Source organism: Anopheles funestus, chromosome 3RL (assembly GCF_943734845.2).
Source record: "Anopheles funestus chromosome 3RL, idAnoFuneDA-416_04, whole genome shotgun sequence".
Taxonomy (NCBI): domain Eukaryota; kingdom Metazoa; phylum Arthropoda; class Insecta; order Diptera; family Culicidae; genus Anopheles; species Anopheles funestus.
This window is the reverse complement of record NC_064599.1, coordinates 53,205,122-53,229,317: the sequence shown is the minus strand read 5'-3', so window position 1 is coordinate 53,229,317 and position 24,196 is coordinate 53,205,122. Positions and strand designations below refer to the sequence as shown.

Below are 24,196 nucleotides of genomic sequence, written 5' to 3'. Positions count from 1 at the left end.
ACTCTCACCCACTTTCCCTATTTCTCTGGGGTGGTAAAATATTTCCTTAATTTAATATAACAAAATACAAAACAATTCCCTTGATTAATATCTAAGGCGAGGGCTCCATTATTTAACGAATAGATTTATATTAATCAATTTATTTTCCCCCCCAAAGAAACGATTTACGCTACACACAAACAACTTTTCCGCTGTGACCGAACAGAACTGACAAAAGCAACCGTTCACGTACCGAAACCTTTCCGTTGCGGTTGTTTTGGAGGTTTTCCCATGGTTAAAGCGCTTCGCTCGGTTGCAAACTAATTGGAAAATAAGCTCGGTTGAGTAAATGCGTACTGTGTGGTGGCAGAGAAGATATGTACAGAGGGTGTGTGTGTGTGTGTGGTTGTTGTAACTCACGCGTCATTAAAATGATGACGGTAAGTTGACTATCCGCAAACGCAGCTCAAACCATACAAGTACCGATAAATTGTACGGTTTCGTTCAGGGTTAGTTATCCTTAGTTCAAGTTAATTGTGAATCATTTATACGATCACTTTTAAAGCTTACGCGGACGGACAAAAACAGTTGCATTCGAAAGGAAACTTTTAATTAAATTATGTTGGAATTTTGCAACAATTGTGTAATAGCATTTTTCCACTTGAAACAAAAAATGGTTTACCCCACAGAGGAAACGGCTGAACACGACAGAAACGATAAATGGTTGCATTGTTGTCCATTCATCACTTGTAAAAATCATACACCCACACACTCACAAAACAAAACAAACAAATAACTAAATAAAAAACAAAGCAAAAAACCCTCCCCCCGCCCGTGCTGTAACGTATATAATTCCACTTTAACATTGACGTAACTCAATTTTGTTTCACACTGTTTCATTCTTATTTTCCAACAATCTCCACACAGAGAACACATCTGTTTGCTGTACTTCAACAAAACCGAAGCGGATATCTGGTGCCGAGAGATGCTGGAAAATTTATGCAAAAAGGACAAAAGGTAATTTATTATCTCGAATCTGATGCTGGTGTGTCTGTTACGTTCAACTGTGTGTGTGTGCTTCGCCATCATCCACCTGGCGGATGCGTACGAGTACGAGTCCTGCAGATTCTTTTTTTCTTCTTGCTTTCTGGTGGTTGAGATGAAATTGAATCTATGGTCACAGGTTCCAAACTCCACGTACCAAAAGACACGACAGAGAGGAAGGCAACATCGCTAGAGAGAGCAACGGTTTTCTTGCACCAAATTGAAATCGTTCCAAATTCATTGACACAAGGGCAACTAGCGATTGGGTAACGGCTGCTGTTCGCTGTCTAGTTGTGTGTTTCTTATCACCATCTGTACTGTGTTGAGCCATATCGTAACCATGAGTGGGACATTCGAGCGTTTGTGAAGGCAAATGTATGCCTACACACCACTGTTGCATCCACCCATACACCCATCAATTGCTTGCGCCTGAACGGTTTATGCTGAATTATTCATGATCTAAGCTCGCTTCCACGTAAAGCTCCCGAAGCCGGCAAAGCGTTACGCGATCAAAAACGGTCCTATTCCAATCATGCTAACTGAATGATAACGAAGGAAACACTCAATGATGCAGTTGGGTAAATATGGAGAACATTTTGGATTATCCGTGCAAATGCGTGCAACGTTCCGTCGCTTCTGTTAGAACTATCTGAAATAGACGGGTTTGACCGCGAAACAAGCAGTTTTGTATTGTATTTTAAGCACTTAGTAATGGAGGAGGTGATAAATTAAACGAGCAAAAAGTGCTTTTTATTTAGCAGAAACAATTTGTTTTGTCATTCCCCATATGAAATCTTACCAACTCTAATCGCTTGGTGGATAGTCGGAACTCCATCAGACCCGAGCCGTCGAGTGTAGGTCGAGGAATTTTAGGAAGATTTTCAAGTTCAAAAAACAAATGTTTTTGACAGCAAATAAAGGCTTTGGTGACAGGAAAAAGGAAAGATTATTGGACAACAATCTATCACAAATCTTGAACAATCTTGCAAAGCTTTGGGATTTCATTATATCTCAAAGAAGAGCTTGCGCAAGAGGCACATTATTACGGGTGATATTACGGAGACATCTTTGGTTCATATCCAGAAGAAGTATTGACGTTATCGACATCTGTTTTGAAAAAATGGACGCTATAAAAATCGTCGATAAGTAGATATATTCAGCATGTTCAAACCGACTTGTTCAAACCGATATTTCAATAAAAAAATCTTAGCTTTTTTTAATTTTCAATATTTTAAGGGTTAGTTGAAGATATTGCCAACTTTAGCTTACTTAATATGAGAAGCAATTTGGCAGGATTATATTAAGCAGGATTTTTATCAATCAATTAATCAGCAGTGTAATTCCGGTTAATAATTTTACCTTCAACATATGGCAATGAAATAATCCACTTCAACACATAATCCCCACTACATGGAAAAGCGATAATCTCTCCTTGGTGTAGGATAGCGAAAACAGTTTTATACACGCACCTAATAAAATTAAACAACTATCGAGAGGATTTTCCCTAGCATCCTCGTTGTGATGAAAGCCCGAAATTGCTCTCCAGAGTGTCGAACGGATCGTGTTATGACAGTCGACTCCTTTCGAACTTTTCAATTCCCTGCTGAGCATATCCACCGTAATGTACGAACGGTTTGAATTGCTGTAATGCTATTACCAAACATGCCGAAAGCATCGTTCGCAATTGGAACGAATGATGCTGCTGCTGCTGCTGTTGCGTGCGTGTATCATCAACTTTGATAATCTTTCCCTTCTGCTTGCTAGCAAACGGAATGGAAGTGTAATGGGAGTTTAAGAAAATACACGCTTACTTCATGTACAATAACTTGAGGTAATGCGAACCGTAGTGGGATTTATAATCCATAACGTAGAAAGTTTTCTATCCAGCTGAAGAATTATGGCGCGCTCATGAATAAGCTCATGACAGGAAGTATTTGTCAGCAGTAGTTGTTTATAGTTTTGGATTCTTCTATGTACAAGGAGTTGATAATATACATAGACAACTCACAGCAATTTACTTTCACGAAAGAATTTACCTCAAAAAGATTGACTTATTTGCATCCTGTTGAAAGTGTCCGTATCTCGCAAATGGAGATTTTAGGATCTTCTTCGTTACTAGTTTATCAATTCTTTATTTATCTGTAAATCATAATGTAAATGTAATGTAAAATTATCCAAGAAATATTCGTATTTCCTGAAACTATTTACAACTCATTAAGTTCTCTTAATATTTCGCTGCTTATAGTTGTAGAATGATGAGTGACAATTAAAATTCTTTCAACTGTAATGATCTTAAGCAAAAGCGCACAAGATCTATCATGCTCTTGGGCTGGTCACGTCATGTGAGAGACACCAAACACTGTGATTCCAAAAGCTCTTCTAGAGAGTGCCTTCATACCATACTATCAGCTGTTAATAGGTCAGTTACTTAACTTAACTTACTCCTAGTGGTGTTCCCCCGTAGCATGGACTGGCCAATCGACTACACGGTAAAAACACGTCTAGTAAGCCAGAAATGGCCGGCGTGACCGTTAGAGATCGTTTAATCCAAGAAGAGAGAGATAGATAGAGAGATAGATAGAGAGATAGAAAGATAGAAAAAGAGAGAGAGAGAGAGAGAAAGAGAGTACACATCAACGCCATCGTTCCTTCTCACCTTCCTCTTCTATCCATGTAGACGACCTAAAAATACTTTACGGGCTTGGTAGTCCGGTGCCATTTGAATGACATGACCTGCCCACCGAAGCCTGGCGAATCTAAAAAGGCTTCCATTCTCTCTCCTCTAAACCTCCTCTACTCCTATAAATAATCTAAACAAACTTTACGGTCTGTGTTGTCCTGTATCGTTCCATAGGCATGAATTGTTCACAGTAGCTCTATAGTTTAAGTATCTCTGGATTTCTTCGTGACAGCTGGATTAAAAGTTTACTAAACTCCTTCTTCCAGTCGTTTCTAGGTCCAAACAGCCCTGGATAGGTAAGGCTATAAACAACCATTAGCTCAACACAGACACAAAGCACAGAAAACAAAACACAGAAAGCAAAGCGAAATATAGGAATTAAGCCAGAGAACCTTTTTACTGCCTTTAGTGCAATTTAATGTAATGTATTTAATGTATGAAAAAATGCTCCATCGCAAAAAAAAACACCAAACAGCTCACAACTGACTCGCCGAGTTGTTGGCTAGCATTAATTAGTTCTTGCTTTATGGGAACGAAATTGTTTTTATGAAACTTTACCACCAAACAATTTGCCCCGTTTCCCGTAACTCCAGGACACCAGTACTTGATGATGATGTTGCAGAATCACTTTCGGCGCATATCTCCGCTGCATGATGCTTGCAGAAGAGTAGAGTAACGGAAAATAAAATGGAAAATCTCTTGCATCAGAAACCTTCAACCCGGACGTGTTGGAATCGATCGAGGCGATGGCAAAAGTTGTCCACGTTGGAAAGAAGTAACGTCCATTCCAGGGCACGATGGTCTATCCTTGCAAACGTTCACTCTGATGCATCCGACAATTACGATGCTTGGCAAAATACGTTTAATCTAACTTGAGCGTACTTACTTGCTTCGGTTCCATTCAAAGGAACCACCAAAGCTTTACGGTCAGCCACCGTTCTCCCGGGTCCCGGACCGGACGTGCGCATATCGAATTGAGCGAACCCGTGGCCACATGGATGAACCTCCCGTAATGTATGGGAAGGATGGTTTTGAGGAAGTTTCTATTTTAAGTTAGAGCCAGAAATTAAATTACCATATCATCTACTGCGCTGCTTCTCCAGTGGTCCTGTCATTCTTGTGGAACGTCTAGGACGGAACGAGAAAATGCCTCGGATCGCTGTCGTATAATTTCCTTCGCTTTATTCAGAAGAAATTTGCATTCAAATGCATTTGCTGCTACCGTGCTCCGTTGAACCGAGGACGAAACTTTCGGACAGTTTTATTGCCTAACAGATGCTTCGCAGTCATGGGATTGATAATTGTTGGCATACTTTGGAAAGAAATTATTGTCCACTAAATCAGAATAAAAGCACTAGTAACTTCACCGAATTATGGTAAAGGTTATGAAGGGCGGACCAAATTCGTGGAAAAGCTATCCACCACGGTTGAACGGACATTTGCTTCATCCCTCCTGTATTCTCTGTGTCATGATCTGATCTGACATAACTTAATAAATCGAATTCTGACTTTTCTCTCTCTCTCTCTCTCTCTTCCGTTTGTCTCTGTTCCCTTGCCGCTCTGTTTCTTGTACAGATTCACCCTGAGACATTACTTATCGGAGGTAGAACTTGCGGACGGCAGCGACGGTGGTACGACGAGTGTGGAAAATCATTCGACCTTCGTCCATGGTCGCGTGACGCCGGACATCATCCGTCAGCTGACGACAAAGGATTCACCCCTGTACGCCACCTACTGTTGCCTGTGCGGACCGAAACCATTCAACGAGCTGTGCCAGCAGTACTTCCAACAGATGGACGACCATAATCCGAAGCATCTGCACTGTTTTCAGGGTTAGGCAAATAAAAGAGAGAGAGAGAGAGTGAGTGAGTGAGAATGGAAAAAAACCATACCCCAACAAACTCCCGCATGTGTACGACATTGTGATAGAACCATTACAACAACATCCACAACATACGGCGTTAGTACTCCCGTACTCTACTGATGCTGATACGGCACGAAGAGATATCCCGAAACCGAATTCGTAGCAAAAACAAAAAAAAACCGATAGAAAAAGAGTTTCAGTACGCACCAAATAGTTTGTTAGCGAAGCCGTGTGTGTGCACACCGAAAATGTGTAGAAAGAAAAGCTTTATGCACCTACAACAAACAGCACGTAGAGAGGCTCTTAGAGAGAACAAAACCAAGGGCACAATTTCAGGCACACGTTTAGAAGCTTTCTCGTTTCCTTTCAAACAAACAAACAAACAAACCAAACTGCACCACCAAAGTTTGTTGTTGGCGAAAATTAAGCGATCAAGGAAGAGAAGTGAATGTTCCTGATGTGTAACAATTATCCCCGTTTTTTGGAACAGATAATTACCGTGCGAAGAGCGATGCAATGGAAACAGTTTTATTTCTTAAAAAAACACACACACGCCTACGTACGCGTTTGCGTATGCAAAGTACAGGTTGTTTTTTTTTTATAACCCAAGAAAAACCCTCTTTAGATGCATTTTTTAAAAGTGTTGAGTAAGTACTTAAGGCCTTGTTTTTTTTTTGTATTGAACCCCTTCCCGCCCCGGAAAAGAAGAGCAATGGTACTGATTGTTATTCGTAAGCGTATTGTACCCACTGTGTTAATGAAGAAAGAAATAGTAAAAAGAAAATAATACGAATGTTAGGGTACAGGAAAAATAGGAGGGGTTTTTAATATTCCTTCTTTAAGCCACATCTTATTGGGGTGGGGGATTGGGATAAGGGTAGGAATAAAAGGGGAGAAAAGGAAAAGAATAAGTGTATAGTAATATAGTAAAAAAAAAAATACAAGAAATCGAGATGTCTATTTTCAAAATGAACAAAACCTGTCTGTGTGTTTGTTATTTTTCTTTCTTTATTGCTTTGAAATTAAGTGACCCGAAAAGAAGAAAGATTTTTTTTTGTTTTTACATATTTTTTTTCATGTTTCGTTTCGTCATTCTGTAAGGTTGTCTGAAAATATTGTTGGGTTTGGGTGTGTATTTTAGAAAGCGATGCACTTAAACGAAAAATTGCACCATGATGAATCTTGTCACACGAAATAAGTTATTGCAACTTTTCATTTTAAATATGGAAAAAAATATAGCCATTGGAGTTATTTATCGGGACATAAATAGCCTAAATCTCATCACAGAAGCAAACGAAGAAAAATAGATATTGAGTTGTGTTGAGAATCGTTTAGAACAATAAATTAATCAGGGGTCGAATTTGTCAGCTACTGCCATACATCCTTAGGATCTGACCTTTTGCAGCTGATGTCACCTAAAAGGATGTTCCTTAAGAAAAAAAAGCGACCGACGCCAATGTATCTCAGTTTGATGCCCTTCCTTTTCGATATTCCGTCCTTGAATTACTCGGACCCGTGATAGTTGGGAGATGGCGATCGTAACTGATAGCTCTTACTCTAAGAGATCAGACCCATATTGTTTGACTCCTCAATGTTAGTTTTGTCTCTCCTTTCTTTCATTTTAACAAAACCCTTCAATCAATATAAGGTCAGATGTTAGAATGCAGAGCTAAAAGCATCGAGGTTCTTGAAGGTTATTCTTTAAAGATTACTGATCGCTAGTCTGATCTGATATGCCACATTGTCTTTAATGTCCGATCTCATGTTTATTTCTTACTTCTCGTGAACAGCGCCATTTTAAAAGTAGCGTCTCTCATACATTTCTTGGTTCTTACTGACGAAAAGCTCTAGTAAACGATTTTCATTATCTTCCCTTGAACTCTATTTCAGATCACCTAAGATGTTTTTGAAATGCAAGAAAAAGATGGTAATCTTTAGCTGCTAGGTCCGGACCACGGGATGGTTGCATTTAGAATTATAAACCAAGGACCTAAAGTTTCTGACATGTGTAGCCGACATTTCATGTTTGACAATTTTTTCAGTTTCTGTTCAATCAGTCGCTTCAAACGATTCAGTTAATGACAGTAGAAATCTAAATTTAGTATTAGACCGTACGGAAGCAACTCATAATATAAGATTCTCTTCCAGTCACACCACGTACAGCGTAAAACATTTGGTTTGTCCACTATTGAAGCTATTTAACCACACAAAGACCACAATCGAATTCATACCATATTGGCGTATTTGACTTAGTTTTAATATCCAGTAACTGTTTTGCCAATGCCTTGCAGATTGGAAATTCGATCCACTATGTTTTGTTTTTGTGTTAATTGGTCGAGTTTCTTTTGAAATCCAACTTTGCACAAATGGTTTAAAACTATTTTGTGGTCGATCGAATATTTCTGTGATTTTCTACATTTATGACGAAAACAAATTGGATTTCTTTTTCCATAACACAATACAAAGAACCAACCTAACCAAAGAACGTTCTTGTATCTAAAAAAAACTGCAAATGATGCAACTAAAGTCAAAAAGGTTGATTAGGGAATTATGATTTTAAAAAAGAGGTAATGACAAAAAAGGTTGATAAGAGATTGAACTGGTATTATCAATGTTTTTTTTATCAAACTTTATAAAAGGGATAATTAACAAAAGGATTCTATTCTTTAGGAGTAACAGAAAAGTGTAACATCACTTTACTGACAACCCACGAGTTTCGCCAAGTCCAAAGTCAATTGATCTATAAACAGTATAACTTACGTTCGTATGTGTGCGGTTTACATTTTTTGTGCTTCGTTCGTACTATTACTAAAGTTCGTGAGTATCTAAAACAAAAAAAATGCCTTTTTTTCCTTTTTCTAACCTAAAGAACACACCAATTTCATTACCTAGCAGACGACTACCTTCTATAACGAATCGTCCTATCTATAACGATTCAATTGCACCTAATCTACACTTCTGATTCCTGGGTATGTGGGTATGTGCGGCAACGTGTATGTACGTATATTACTATAAACGGGCAATCGATAGGTTCATTACTCTAATTTTTGGCACAATATGCTGCGTACGTCGATCGTGTAATTGTGTAAGTGTTGTGTGTTGCGTGTGCGTCATCTTCTCGTTGCCCTTTTCCTCCATTGCGCCACTGTATCGAAAAGCGTAAATGCTTTGACACTTGACAAACGACTCACCGGGAACCGGGTGTCTGTGAGAATGTCCTGTAATATGGAATCGAGTCATTAGGTCGAGCTGTAGCTGTAGTAACATTAGTGAAAAGAAAAAAAAACCGGGACACTATTCAACATCCATTCAAACATTTATCTTACCTCACGTTGGCGTCTCCTGCGCGTTTCACACGGGAATCGATCCACCAAACGAACCGCACCCGGTCACTCGACCTATACCGGTGGTGGTTTAATTTAGATAGCATGACTCGTACGTCGGTACCATGTACTTAATGTTGATGAAAGCGTCCTCGCCACCGTGCCGCTCCAGCACCTGCAACGTTTCGTCAATTAGGTCGCCCACGTTCATGTTGTTCTTCTGGCCGTAATCGATGGCATCGCCCGAGTTGACTGTTTTAATGGGCACGGAAGAATGATAGAATTAATGATATAAAGTGGATACATCAATAGGTAATGAGTTTTGCGCGGAATTGAACCTAACGCGATATGTATTGTGCCGTTTAGAGGGGACAAGGAATTTACGCTTTTGCCTTTCTGGGAAGAGAGAGAGACAGCCGACAGCGTAAATTTTTAATATTGCACTTAAAATTGTTTGTCTTATGTTTAACATACATTCTAAAATATTATTTTATAGTCATCGATAAAAGTTTTTTTGTATATGGCATAGTTTTAAACAATAAAAAGTCATACTTCTATTTTAAATTAAAAACGTTTGCCAAACAAATTACTTTCCTACTTAGCGCCATCTATCGGAAAGTAGCTGCACTCTTCCTGTTGGCTTACCTGGGCAGGGAACAACATTTTTTGCTTAAATATTCCTCGTTTACCAGTGCCATGTTGCACTTAGCACTTTACCATGTTGCACTTAGCACTCAAATCTTAGGTTATAAATAGAACGGATCGATATCAGCTGCAGTCGCAAAATTAGCTTTCAATTGTATATTTTTTAAAGTACTAGGCGCCTCCATTTGCAAAGGAAATTTTGTTTCTTCCTATTTTAAGGACCAATATCATACTAAAACTTGTATTAAAAACACCAAATAGCATAAAAGTAAGTATATTACATTATGGAAAGGGAAAAACGTTAATTTTATCTTCTCCAAATATGGACTAATTGTTCATTTTCCACTCAATTACATACGAGATGAATAGCAACGAACGGCTTAATTAGGAGTCCCAAAGGCAATGGCTTCAACACATCAAGTGCACATTAGTGAAGTGAATGACCTTTCAAAAAGAAAACCCCATACACAAAAACTGGACACCCAACTGAACGAACCAGATCAAGTGAATATAACAACAACACGAACGAGATGATCAAAATGACTTTTTAAAAAAGAAAAAAAAACATTTTGTTGTTTGCTGACACGCACGGGAAAATCCATTAATGCCACATCAATATGAATTTGGTACGATAAATTAGTTCGATAACGTCACTTATCTCGGCCCGGTTACACCTTCGGGGGGGGGGCATGGGAAACCGTTCGAAAGGAAGATGCGTTTCGCGCCTGTTTCGGCATTCTCTCACGTTTCTCCGTCCTTATATACTTACTGTTTTTCACCTTGTAAGCATTAAACATGGGTAGCAGCTGGCGATAGAACGGTACAAGGGCTGGCCCGATCAGATCCGACGACATTACGAGCTGCTGAATTATTTTCAACGTAACGCACATTACTTCCACGTTGCGTGTGTTGAGTGCATCTGGGCCGCGTGCGGTAAGAAAATGGAATAAATGGAACAATTAAAAAAATGGAATAACATCAATCAACTAATTAGTGGTACGGAATGGAACAGAGAGAAAATCGATCGTAATTAAAATAAACGGCAAACGGCTGCTTCATGTCTACCGGAGCATGCACTCACTCTTAATCGGAATAATAAGCTGCGGAATGACGGGATAGATCTTGTCGCCACCGTGTGCCAACAGGTCCTGTACACCCTGCCGGGCGTACGTTTTGTAGGGGTGGCGTGTTTCCGACAGCCCATCAAAAAACAGCGGCAGATACAGTCCGTAATCGAGCTTATCGATGTCGACCGTCCAGGCAATCTTGTCACCACCGGTCAGATACTCCATCTTGATCGGTAAATCGCCCCGTTCGTAATACATCCTAAACGATGTCGCCTTCGGTTGTATCATGTATCGTTCTGTGTGCGTGATTGGTGTTTGATGCGAAACGAAAGAAACAATTAGTAAAGTGGAAAACAAGCTCAACAATAAAAAAAGAAGCAGATAGCCAGAAAAAGAGAAAGAGAGAGAGGAAGAGAGTGTGAGAAAGAAAAGAAAACGAAACGTACGTTTCTGCGCCTTCGGTGGCCCCATTACGTAGGTGTTCTTCTGGAGCGATTCGATCGAAAATGCTGGAACGGGTCGCATTGCAGCCGAAGCACTTTTGACACTACGAACGGGTTTCGCTTTGATCGAAACCGACCGTGGCCGGACCTCGAACAGAAAGGATGCCGATTTTGCCATCTCCTTTTCGGTTGTGTAGTTTGTACTTAGAATTTATTTAAAGCACTGCAAGGACACACGACCGAACAAACCAACACACAAACACACGCCCTTCTGGGAACACTTTTTGGCTGTGAATGGAAGTGGCCGTTGCAACCGTTTTTTGGTAGTATGTCTTGCTCAGAAAGAAAAAAAAACAGCGAATAATATTTTTACACCAAACTATGCCCAGACCTTCAACACACTTCAATTACACTGTTCTGTGCCTTAATGTTACGGGAAGCCAGTCTGCGGCCCGAAACCCGCACCTTATCCACGTCCACACGCGTCAACGGCAGATAGAAGAACGATGATAACAAACAAACACATTGGCCCCGTACATTAGCGGTGGTGCATACTTTTACACGGCTTTATTCGGGTGTGTGAAAATATTTAGTTTTGGTTTGCCATCCTCACCATGGTAACGTCGCTGCTAAAATGGGTGAACCGTGCGTTGGGTTGGATTTTGTATTGCCAGTGGTGCATGTTCGTGATTCGGGCTGTGCTTGTGTCCAAACAGTTGTATGCCAATGTTGCGTGCAAGTGCATGTTTTAACCCTGATGGTCGGCGTGATTAATAGTGTGATTTTTTTTAAAGCTGATGTTTCGTTTATTAGGGAAAAGTATTTATTTTTAGCATGTTAGAAAGAGAGAGAGAGAGAGAGAGAGAGAGAGAGAGAGAGAGAGAGAGGTCCAAGGCATAACGAAGCATTGGATCAGACCAACAGCAAAATCCTATTTTTCAGGATTCCAACTCCGGTTCCGGATGATGGGTAGAAAGAAAGAAACGACTTAATAACAAGCATTTGATTTGAACACTAATGAAAATACCACTGAAAATTGTGAACTTACGAAAACCTTGAAGAAACCTTTATGAAACCTCTAAGAAAACTGTGGAAAATTCCCGCAAAACAAATTATCAAACATCTTTTAAAAACAATACAACACGATCTATACGAAAACACGTGGAAAATGTCACAAAATATAAGTAAAATTGCAAGAAAATCTTACAAAAACTGGGCAAAATTTCCCCGTTTCCCTTATTGAAAAATAGTTTGAAAACCCGTGATTGCTGGTCAACTTTGCTGAATTAACTCCGGAATCAGTGCCTGAGTTAACACCGGAATTGACCACGGTCGATATCGGATTCAACTTCGGCTACGTCTCCGGAGTAATGCGAAGTTGACCGCGGAGTAAACTCCCCAGTTGACTCCGAAGCAATATGCAATGAACTGCGGTGTAAACTTCGGAGTTTAATCCGGAGATGACTCTGAAGTCGAATCCGGAGTCGAATCGGATTGCTAAAACGCTTTTTCCGGTTAATCACTTGTTGTAATAGCGAGGGGGAGTAGCGGAGAAGATGCGAAGGTGAAGACTATAAAGGGGAAAATAAAAGTTGAGAAAAGCAAGAAGGAACGGAAGAGTCAAAACTGTGAACGAATGAATCGATGATGAACAATTCAATCACTTTACAAATTAAAAAAATATAGATTACAGCAGAACGTCGATTATCCGGGAGCGGATTAACCGGCGGACGGATTAACCGTGTGATGAAATTTGACTATTCGACCATGGTGAACATTTCTTCTGATGTCAGGTTGGTTAAAATGATTAAAATCGTCACCAAACGATATATTTGAAATGATATTATTTTACGTTCTAAATTTTAATTGTTATTTGATAATAATTTGCTTGATCCAGAATCATTCAAGCATTAAAAGGACTATCATAGTATAGTATATAGATATTATTTACGCTTTATCTAGATATAGAAATGCCCTTGATATTTAAGGGACTATTATCCGTGGAAATCGATTCTATTGGACTATTATCCGCCATCAGTCCGGGCCCGAGCACCCCGGATAATCGACGTTCTACTGTATTTAAAAAAAATTATGTCCATAAACATGGCCCTGATGTCGTCAACAACAACAAAAAACAAATGTCCATAAAATTATGCCTCGCACTGTAAAAGCTAAATGAATGAAAGAGACGATCGATACTTTCCACTTGCTGCGGAACGATAATTACACTATCAATAACCGTCCTATGCTTCATATCAATGTGATATAATAACGACCACAAGTAGAAGATCTCCAATCAAAATCAACGATCACATGCGAAAAACGAACTGCTGATGGTAAAACATGCAACAGCAACAAACAAAACATGTTATAGAATATATAGGTTTATTTGCAATTTATGCTGGTAGTCATTACATCGGTTTGCAGAATTCTATAGATTATTTTAACGGTGATTGATGGTTTTATGATACTTTACAGCTCCCCTAAAAGGTGACCGCTACACGAACTGAACGTAAGAAAAGCAATTTACAAAACACATGTTCGCTGTGGTATCACGGCACACCCGACATTTCATTCACTAGCTTTCATCATCTTTCCAATCGGTCACCATTTTTCATGCCAGTGCAACGAAATACATGTATGTGATGCTACTTTTATGGCTCTGTTTCTATTTTGCAGATTTTATTCCAGTGCTGTTTAGCGCACCACGTGATTTTATGGCAGCGTAAACGTTTGCTTGAGTGTCTGAATTCTGAACGAGCGTTAATCACCAAAAACGTCTAATTCCTCGATTGGTTTACCAGTTAGCTATTACTAAGAAACCATCCTACTATCATCCTCTACCCGTAAACTGCCTGCATGCAATGTGGAGCAATATTTCAGTGTAATTTTTGTCAGGAAAAATGCGCTTACTACCGTCACTGAATGAACTGCAACATCCAACTTGGTTCTATCATGTTTTATTTAATCGATTTCTTGCATATTGTTAGTAGTTTTTATTAACTATTCATCTAATCCCATAATTCACAGTGTACATCATTTTTGTGTTCAATTGGTTCATGGATTTGTTGCTTCAAATAAATAAAACTTTCAGTAAACACACTCTGCGATAGTTAAGCACTTTCTTCAAAAGCTTGTTAAATGGATCGACAAGCGGATGGCGACCATTTTATTTCGACACTTTTCCTGCATCTCACTGAGAGTAGCGTTAATTTAATACCCATTCGAATGAAATGAATAGCCATATTGTATTCTACCGTTCAAAACGTTAAGTTAATGGCGGCTATATAGATCGAAAATAAACAAATTAAACCGTACAGCTAAACTATAATTCAGAAATGATTTTAAAGAGTTAAATCAATCAGTTAGACACGATCAGTTGTATTGTCACAGGCAATTTTTTTTAAAGTATACATAAGCCGCCTTACGTCGCATCGTTTCTAAAGGTGTATAAGAACAATCCCGTTTCCTTACTTAGTCAACTATAGACGCGCAACTTAATGTGATAGATGTTTTAAAAAGAATATTTTTACAAAACGTTAATAATCACAGCAATTCACTATTGTTCTCGCTTTTAGCATCAGTGTTGAACGTTTGGTTGATGGCCACCAGTAAGGAACGGTGCCCATGCGTGTTATTGTGTGTCGTACATTTTGCTGCTTTCTACAAGGTTAAGAATACTTCTTCCTACAGGACACACACATGCACGCACACACCATCGTCAATGTTTTACTTCCCGCTAAGATGGGATGATTTGTTCCGTTCGCTTAATACCCGTCCAAAACGGAAGCACTTAGCCTCTTCTTCCGTGTCTGTCTACTGGCTACCTTTTTGCTCAGCTGCCTTCTGTTATCAATACTTGTCGCTTTGAAACGACTTGCAATAGACTGCAACGGTACGCTATGGCTTCGAACGATCGTCATCGTTATGTGTGTAAGGAAACTCTATTACGCTTAGTATTGCTTTTATCTGACTGGAATCTAACTGGGGGGGTATGGGTATGGTTAGTGAAACATCTGCTTGATACGATAAGTAATACTCAGCGCAAGCGTAATCTAATACGCCGTTGAGTTACATCTTGCTTGTACTAGCGTCACCGTTACAGGCCCTTTTGCAGAGCGTCCAAACCATCACACTGCAAACTATTCAAATCCTCGGTTCACATTACTCCAAACCCTATACTCACTGGATTCTAACATTTGTTACAATATGCACCATAATATAATGGAGTTACAATTTATGCTACATTTTAAATTGCTCATAAGGTTACAGGCAGAGTATTTCGTCAGCACGAACATGACCCACGCAACAGGGTAAGCAAGGTTGCGCACATGGGCATTAAGCTATACATAGTTTATTATTTAACGTTGTAGAAGCAGATAACTAAACATAAGCTATAAATTGCACATTATTTTGTGAGTGTGTAAGTGACACCATTAGCTAAACGCATTGTGATGATAAGTGGAAGTGGGTGATGATGTTTTCGCACGAAATGGAATATGTAAAAAAATCTCTTTCGAACAACATTCTAACCTATACTGGGATTTTAAATTAAAAATAAATTGTTATTGTAACTAAAACGTTAAAAAATACACTCCAAAAATACATTCCAAAGCAAATATATTACGACTAGCGACACCGTACCAGGTGGGTGTGATGTAACGGAATGAAAATATTGATTTTGATAAACAAAAATATGTCCTGCACTGATGAAACTTAACCGATGCTAAGCGAGTAGAGCCAATTATGGCTAGGATTATGTGTTCGTTTTGTTATATGTTTGTAAGCGTAAACCAAACAACACAATGTCTGGGTTGTTAACATTCATATCGTTTGTATGCTCATTTACATTTTTATCCTGTAATTTAAATGGCATCGCAATGTGTTGTGTGCTTCATATACCAACAAATCACAAGCGAATGTGTTAAATAAGGCAAACATTTTGTCACAATAATTATATTGTTTAATAATTACAATAGCGACTAGAGGTATTACAAACCACTTAAAAAAGCTTACATTACTTTAAAAACGTTTAAAGAAAACTTTAAAAAATCCTTTGCTTTACCACGATTCAATTAGAAGCAAAATTATATCACATGTGTAAATTAAACACAATGAATTATTTGTGTTAAACAAAAACATTAACTGTGACTCATATTAGTACCATCATTGGTATAAAATGATTTCCAAGATGATACAACTCAAACAACGTTAAGTGAATAAAAGGTTCAGTAGGTAATCGAAACAAAAAAAAAACGGCATTCGCTTGTTGTGTGGTATGTGAGGGTAGTAAAGGTATGTAACACGCTAATGCGCAATACAATAGCAACATCACGTGCCAGAAAATACCATCATGAACACATGTTCCACCAGTATAATCCTTTTGCTTGCATGTTGTGTCGCAAGCAGCAGGATTGAGATGTTTGTGTTTGATGTTCTTAATGTGCTTATATGAGAATAACGCCCTGTAGCAAGCAAACGTACTATTAGCCAGCGCTTTACACTATCCCACCTTCGCAACCGGTCAATACTTCGGATGACCCACCGGTGGCGGCTGATGATACGGATGAGGCAGATGAGGCTGTCGGCGTAAGACTTTGCTGTTGGATAGGGCTGGTTGTGGCGGAGGCTGCTGACGCGGCTGCGGCTGCTGCTGCTGCTGCTGTTGGGGACCCGCCGGCACTGGCAACTGTTGGAAAAGCGATAGCAATTATTGAATGGTGTGTGCTGTCGTATGCTGCGGTGCAACACCGGACGCACCATGAGATAGATGAGAGACATGATGCGGATGGTGCGTGTAGAGCTGCGGTACGGGATGAGAATGATGTTGCTGCTGTAAGGCGTTTGGCGCATTGGCGGCATTATTGGTGCTGCTCAGTGGGATAGTGTTTATGCTCATGGTGGAGTTGGTGGTGGTGGTGGTGGTAGTGGGGATGGTGCTGTTGGTGGTGTTTGGTGGACATGATTGTAGCACACTATTGCTGTTAATGTTGCCACTGTTTGCTACACTGTTACTACTACTGATGACAGACGGACTGTTGCTAGCGATGGCCGTGCTACTGAGTGCATTACTGCTGATACTACTGCCCACGGGACTAACAGGAGTCGTGGTGATACTGCCATTCCCACCACTGCTGCTGATCGATCCAGTGCTGCTTCCACTGCTACTGCTGCTACTGCTGCCACTGTTACTGAGAAAAGGAATACGGGACGATACGGCACCAGCTGCAACGGCAGCCACAGCCGACACGCCGGACAGTTTCGGTGGTATCTGCGGCTTGTTGGGCGGTATCGGTGGTGGTACACCGCGGCCCCCGACGGGCAGTATTATTGTCTTCTTGATGGTTGCCGTCGAGCCGGTTAGGGTACCGATCGTTCCCGGTGCTCCACCACCTGGCACTACACCGCTTCCTCCACCGCTGATTACCGTTGCCGCTGCAATACCGGCCGCTTTACGTACGCCCGTGCTCGCCATCTGTGGTTTGGGGAGGGTCCGGCAGAAGGTGTTTTCGATGTTAAAGTGATGTGCAGAAAACAAGTTCGTTGGTGAAATCTTGGTAGTTTCAATTCCATTTTTTCATTTTGAATGTGTATGTGTGTTTTTGTGTGTCTTTAATTACACTCTTTACAATCTCTTTAACGCAAGGTTTCATTCTACATTCGGAGAAGTTTTGCAATTCCCAAAATAGAACCTTTATTGATCAACATATTGATTAGATACCGGTTTGGATTCAAACAAACAAAACGGAAAAGTGTCAACGGTATATGCGCTACAACAAAACCCACTTCTATGCGCGGCAAATGAAACATATCGCAAAACGAACTATTCAACAGATGGTCTAAACAGAAAATGTACATTAACAACGCAACGCGCAAAGAAAGAATGGAATTTAAATTATTAATTTTAACGAGTGTTGATTCAAGTTATCAGCTCAATCTGTTACGTTTCCCATATATCACAATTACTTGTGTGTGAGTAATATCACCATCATCCAATCTACTTTACACGTTAATAAACAATGTTTAGTTGAGGCAACGATTCGTTAGTTTTTGTTAAGGTACGCACGTACGTTGGGACTTGTTAGTGTTCTGATTTGACTTCTCGGTGTGTGTGTTTTTTTTTTTTTCATTTTTTAACCAAAACCAATTATTATTAGGATATTTTTTTACAGAAAATATACTTGAAAAACAAATGAGGAATAATTCCTTACGAAAATATAAACTGTTTTCCGTAAATTATGGCACATAATCTCACTTTGCAGTAATAGCGTTAATAACTGATTGTAGAACAATTCCAAATTTCCCTTTCAATTCACTACAGTGGGCACCGCACGAAGCAGGAAAGCATTGTTTTTAGGGGTTAATAAATCGCGTTTGCGAATGTGTTCCCATTAATACGGTTCGCACAATAGCACGTTCAATTTCATTTCGATTGGTTAAATTTAGTTAAATATAGGAAAGGAAAATAAAATGAGAAAAATAAAATTAGCTAATTAGAAATAGGGGTTACGCCTGCATCGCTATGTTAATGATTAGTCTAATATCTACATGAGAGAGATATATAAACGAAACAGCTTCTAAACTTTGATTATGGTACACAAGTTTGAATACCACCGAAAACTACATTGAAAAAATCATATTAGGTCTATAACCGAATTCGAGGCGTTTTACTGTACCTAGGCTTCAGTTTTTTTATTCTCTGCGTTGTATGTAAATCACTCATTTGCATATTTTGACATCAATTTCAGGCTACACGTCTTAGGAACAGGTATGATTTGTGCAAAGTATATTGTTTTTGTGGCAAACCATGTTAAAATTCAAGTTAAAATGAAAAAAATATGTTTTTTTTTTAAATTGATCAATAAATCGATCTGGATTATGATCGATAACTGGATAGCCAGCAAAGAGTAGAAACATTTCATTTTGTGAAATTGTGAAAAATAGAAGATATTAATTTTGTTAGCGCTACTAAAAGTACGCCACGTATTTAGTTAACGACCTAATAGTTTAAACTTTGTTTTTTAATGTGTGTGTGGGATGAGCTAGTTCTTAAATGACTCTAATCTCGTTAGACATGTAAAGTGAAATTTACAATAACAAAAAATATTGAACAATAAAAACTCCGATTTTCTGTTCCTTATCACTTAATTATTTCTACACAGTTATTTCAACAGCACGGGACATTCGAGCCCGCGTACTAACAAGTGATGGATTATTATTTTTTTAATTAAATTAGCAAATGAACGAAGGTGAATGAGTTAGTGTTTATAAAGCATACATGTAACCGAAACACTAACACGCACTAAAACAACAAAGCAAAAGCGTTTAGAATCGTAAAGCGGGCGTAAAGTAAACAAAAGTGCAACGCGAATATGTCTACCCACGAGTTCAAGAGCGTGGTTGCAGCAAACTATCCCAAAAATTTTCCCTTTACCGGCTTACGATGGTAACAAAAAATTGCAAAAATGCAAAACAAAACATAAAAAAATTAAAAACCAACCAAAATAAACATCATACTCAACGCAAGCAAATTGAGTAATGAAAATGATCAACGTTTTTGTTTGAAACTGAACATGAACTGTATGGTAACGTACCTTCCCCGTTGGCGTGTTCGCGTAAGTGTCCGGCGTTGTACCGGCTGAAAGGGGAGGCGTTGATCCGATGCCTACCGCTGTACCGCCACCAACAATCGGAGGCGAAGTAACCGAAAGTTGTGAAATAGCCGTCTGTCTTATGAGTTGCCCCGGTGAAACCGAACGCGCAATTCCCGTAGCTATGAAGAGTAGAGAAAGAGATTAAATTTATGATCTTGATGGAGAAAATAAATTGCAGAAAACACGCCATACATTAATCCTAAGCAAACATGATAAACAAAAAATGCATTAGCTAATTAAAACAAACCATACCTAATAACAATATAACATAACAAAAAAATGGATGTTATGAAAGAATTAAATAATCGTTTGTATCAAACAGATGGATAAACTGTAATGGGATGCACAAAACATTCTTTTGAGATACGGAAATGCACATTACTTGGTGCTGAAACGGGAACGCTCGATACGGTTGCGGTCGGTTGCACGACTTTCGTTGCCATGCTACTAATCATTTGGCCCGGTATACCTATGGATCCTGAAGTGACTGTAGAAAGAACATGGAAACAATCCAACGGCCATTAACTGTCTTAAATGTGAACTCTATTGTTTGTACATGAATATAAGACCATCGTCATGATTCTTTTCCCACACACAGTTATGGAACACGAAGATTCGAAAACTTCCCTAGCGTAATAGGCACACATTGTGTTGCAATACACTTTACTAGCCAGTTGCTTACCAGTTGCTCCAACCGATGATGGACTACCTACACCACCGGCAGACGAAACTCCCGGTACACCACCGATCGATGGACGGGAAGGTACGAGACCACCCGGTTTGGTTGGTAGCTGCGGAGCCACTAGCGGATGTCGTATACCGGTTTGCTTACGAAGTAATTCAATTTCCGCCTTCAGCTGCTGTATTTCCACTTCCTGATCCTTTACCCTGAAATGAAAACCGTACAAAATGATTAAACCCGAAGTGCAAAAAATATTGCAAGTATGTAAATCATACCGATTAATCATTTTTAGTTTATACATATACTCTCTCACTCTCTCTCTGTAGAGAAATACTATCTACTTCCGCTTTGATTTATGCTACCGCAAACTGCTACAGGGTCAATAAAAATGTTTATCTTGTCGCTGCTTATCACGTTACGGTGTAAACGTGATTTTGATAACAATGCAGAATAATTAAAAACGAACTATCACCTAGAGCTGATACGATACGTACCGTTTTTCCTCCTTCGCTAAACTCTGGTGTAAAATTTTCCGTTCTATTTCAAACTGTTGCGCCTGCTTCTCCAATTCCGCTTCCATTCGCAGTGATTTTTTGCTTTCCTCCTCCAAACCTTCGGCAATCGTGTCGACCCGTTGCTTTTCCTCCGACAGTATTTGGGCCAAATCTTCGCTCCGCTTGCGCTCCTCAATATATTTGATAATGATTTTCTTACGCTCCGCAAGCAGCAACAGTACGATCTGCTTCTGACGATTCTTCTCCGCTTCGAACTGTTCCTGTACCTTTTTTAGCTCAATCTCCAGCACTTTGTGTTGTTCCTTTTCGTGGTCTAGCTCTTGCTTTAGCCGCGAACGCTCAATTTCTAACCCGTACGTAATATCGTCTCCCTGGGCGGTCGTATGTTCATGCTTCCGGCGCTCATCGTACAGTTCCTGTACTACACGCTTGTGACGCTCTTCCGCATCTTTCAATGCTTCGATCATTTTGGCTTGTGCCTGACGCTGCTGCATCACTAGCGCGGCCAGCGAATCCATCTGTTCCCGTACCCCGCTACGCTGATCGTTTATTAGTCGCATTTCGTGCTCGGAATGGGCCGCCTGTATGGAGGATTGACGGCTCGCTATGTTACCGCTGGCGGCCAGCTGGTCCCGAAACAGTGCTGCATGCGGATCGTTGAGATTGGTCGCCTTACTGTACCGTGGCGCGGTTAGCAACTGTTTAATCTTTTCCGTCTTGAGCACCGCAATCACGACATCGCGAGCCTGCAGTTCACCCTCGAGATAGCTAAGCAGCTTTAGCAGATCCGCCTTACTAAAATCCATCTTTGGGTTACGCTAAAACGAGAAAACATGGAAATGTATTAGAAGCATGAAGTTATTGTAAAACGTATGTTAAGGCTACCTGAACATTTTTCTTGAGCGAAGCAGTAAATTTTATTTCAAAGTTCGAAAATAATTGTTTCTTTCTTCGTGTTAAATTTCGTGTTCATATCTTGATACCAGATATGATTTTTTTTTGCAGAATCCTATACCAGGCTTAAATTCTTTTTTCTTCAAAAAGAGCAAATTCTTAAATTTGCTCATGTCATGAGAAAAATACCGGATAACCAAATCCGTAACATAGTTTAGAGCTGTTTACATAAACAGACGGCGGTCCTCGTAGTCCCTCGTTCCATGCAAAGATGATGGGAAAAACCACTAAAGGGCAACCGGTCAATCACACCTTCGGACCATCGTCAAACAACCACAGCACACGCACAAACACAAACCCCGCAAGGGTCACGTCAGTGCAACCACGGTCCCCTCCCCTCCCCCCCCCCCCCCCCCCCCCTACAACATATCGCGTGTCATTCGTTCTGACTAGAACCGCGGTTCTTCTTCCCGTTCACGAAAGGGACTTCACTCATTCGTGCTCTTTCTTCCACACTTGGCGAACGCTCTTTGCGCTCGCACACTTTCGCAAATCTTTCTCCGGCTCTCGTTCTCGCGCGCATCCCAAATGAGGCCCCGTGTGTTGGCAGGGCATTCGAATATTGATTTTTCCATGCCACTAACCGTTCGGGGTGCGTCTGAAGAATGAAGTAACAGGAGATGAAAAGACAAATGTGTGCAAACTTTTCAAGACGTTCATATAGCATTTTTACCATTATGAGAATGATGCCATTTTTTCAATTTTGCCTGCCGTAGTTGATAGATGGAATGATTTCCCATTATCTATACACAGTAGAAAGGCTGTCATTAAACTCACCTTTAACGTATCGCTCGTCTGTTTGATAGCGGCCAGGTCCGCCTCGGTGAACTTTACCGTACCCTTCGGTTTGTCCGGTGCGGCAGATTCACCATCGCCGCTGGAGCTGGTGCCAACTTCCGCCATCGTTTGCCGACAGAGCCGTACTCGGGTTCCCAGTGTGCCGCCGTTCACTGTACGGATGGAGACTGTGTGGAGCACACAGCCACCGCCCGGTTTACTGTTTGACTAAAGAAAAAGTCCCAACCAAAGCAGGACCACCACCCCAGGGAGTCTGGCAAGACCCGCGTAGATGCTAGTAAGTGATGCTGAAGAGCTTGTCGACGTTGAAAAGAACGATCCTTTCAACGTTGGATAACTTGCTTTCGGACTATCGTCACCGGGCCAATTTCGTAGCGATCGATCGATGCTGGTACACTGTGCGTTCTGGCAGATACAGCTGGATGGGCCGTTCGCCCGTTCGTTGTCAAGCAGCGCAAGATACGGCAGTTCACTGTTTTCGTGTAAAATGACTAAGCTGGGTGAGGAGATGCTAACTAGACAGCAATCCTCGTCCAGCAGCTGTCAAGAATAACGCACACACGGATTCTACAAACTTTTTTTTTCCACACTTTTCTACTCTCTTTCTCTTTCCTTTTCTCTCGTGTTCTCTTTCACTGTGTGAAGGTCGCGACGAGTGATGATGATCCGATTACCGCACACTGCACACACAACACCCATAAACTACACTACCGTACCATCCGAGCCTGAACACAGTCAGGAATGAAGCGGGCGTGTGTGTGTTTGTGTCGGAGTTGTAAGTGCCCTCTGCTGCTTGCACTCGTAAAATGCACTCCCGAACGCAGCATGCGCGCGAGGCAGAGAAGGCGGAAGAAAAAGAAGCAACACACAACACAACGCGTACTCCTACTTTCTGCTTCCCCCACCAGAAGGAAAAGATGCTGTCATTCTTCGTGTTGATGATGATGATGATGATGATGCTCTGCTCTTGACACCTACGAGGCCATATATGCACTTTACTTGCACCGACAACAAAGGCTGTGATGATGTGATGATGCTTTAGATAAGATCAATGTATCTCGTGTATTTCAACATTACTTTTCGCTGCTTTCTTCGCTTGTATTTTCTCTGCTCACAGATCTTGGCTAAACATCGCCATCTATTGCACAACTACACACAGATTCTACACGTAGAACACACACCATGGTTCTCAGCGCATCATGCTGAGCTCTTCTTGCTGTTGTTTTTCAGCATCACTTTTCACACGTCTCTTTGTTAATCTGCTCGTTTTCCCAACAAAAGTACACTTTATAGTTCATTTTAGCTCAGTAACACGATGGCAGTGCCAAAGGAACAGTTTTCGCCGGGAGCCTTCGAAACAAACGCACGCTGAACGGGAGCACTTGGTGTGAATGTTTTGTTTCCACGAACGAACAACCGAACAAGCGCAGGCCGATGCTGTCGAAGAAACAGTGCTGTGATATACGGTCATTTGGGATGACTTTCCTTATTGACAGCATTGTTATTTTTTCAGGGTTGTGCTTGAAGATGCGCCATAAACATAATATT

The 24,196-nt window shown here is 40.4% G+C and overlaps 3 protein-coding genes across 6 annotated transcripts in view; 1 reads left to right on the top strand and 2 right to left on the bottom strand.

The window, feature by feature from the left end:
* LOC125769855 (cytochrome b5 reductase 4) overlaps positions 1-6,751 on the top strand; it is a 47,440-nt gene extending 40,689 nt beyond the window's left edge. For all 3 annotated transcript variants that reach the window (XM_049438792.1, XM_049438791.1, XM_049438790.1), the window contains exons 5-6: positions 907-996; positions 5,279-6,751. In XM_049438792.1, coding sequence (XP_049294749.1) covers positions 907-996; positions 5,279-5,540 — 352 coding nt within the window. In that variant the 3' untranslated portion in view covers positions 5,541-6,751. The remainder of the gene's footprint in view (positions 1-906; positions 997-5,278) is intronic.
* LOC125769862 (parkin coregulated gene protein homolog) lies at positions 6,556-11,932 on the bottom strand. The gene is made up of 5 exons (XM_049438809.1): positions 11,049-11,932; positions 10,617-10,898; positions 10,305-10,454; positions 8,894-9,142; positions 6,556-8,785 (listed from the first exon to the last, which is right to left on the bottom strand). The coding sequence occupies exons 1-4, from the start codon at positions 11,221-11,223 to the stop codon at positions 8,982-8,984; spliced, it is 768 nt and encodes a 255-aa protein (XP_049294766.1). The 5' UTR covers positions 11,224-11,932; the 3' UTR covers positions 6,556-8,785; positions 8,894-8,981.
* A 1,476-nt stretch (positions 11,933-13,408) lies between these two features.
* On the bottom strand, positions 13,409-24,100 carry LOC125769853 (CTTNBP2 N-terminal-like protein). 2 transcript variants are annotated; one of them, XM_049438786.1, is made up of 7 exons: positions 22,628-24,100; positions 20,876-21,714; positions 20,382-20,587; positions 20,082-20,186; positions 19,640-19,818; positions 16,806-17,520; positions 13,409-16,734 (listed from the first exon to the last, which is right to left on the bottom strand). In XM_049438786.1, exons 1-7 carry the CDS (start codon positions 22,751-22,753, stop codon positions 16,544-16,546), a joined length of 2,361 nt encoding a protein of 786 aa, XP_049294743.1. In that variant the 5' UTR covers positions 22,754-24,100; the 3' UTR covers positions 13,409-16,543. The 2 variants fall into 2 exon arrangements, with proteins under 2 accessions (XP_049294743.1, XP_049294744.1); XM_049438787.1 differs by lacking the exon at positions 20,082-20,186.
* Between the last annotated feature and the right edge of the window lie 96 nt (positions 24,101-24,196).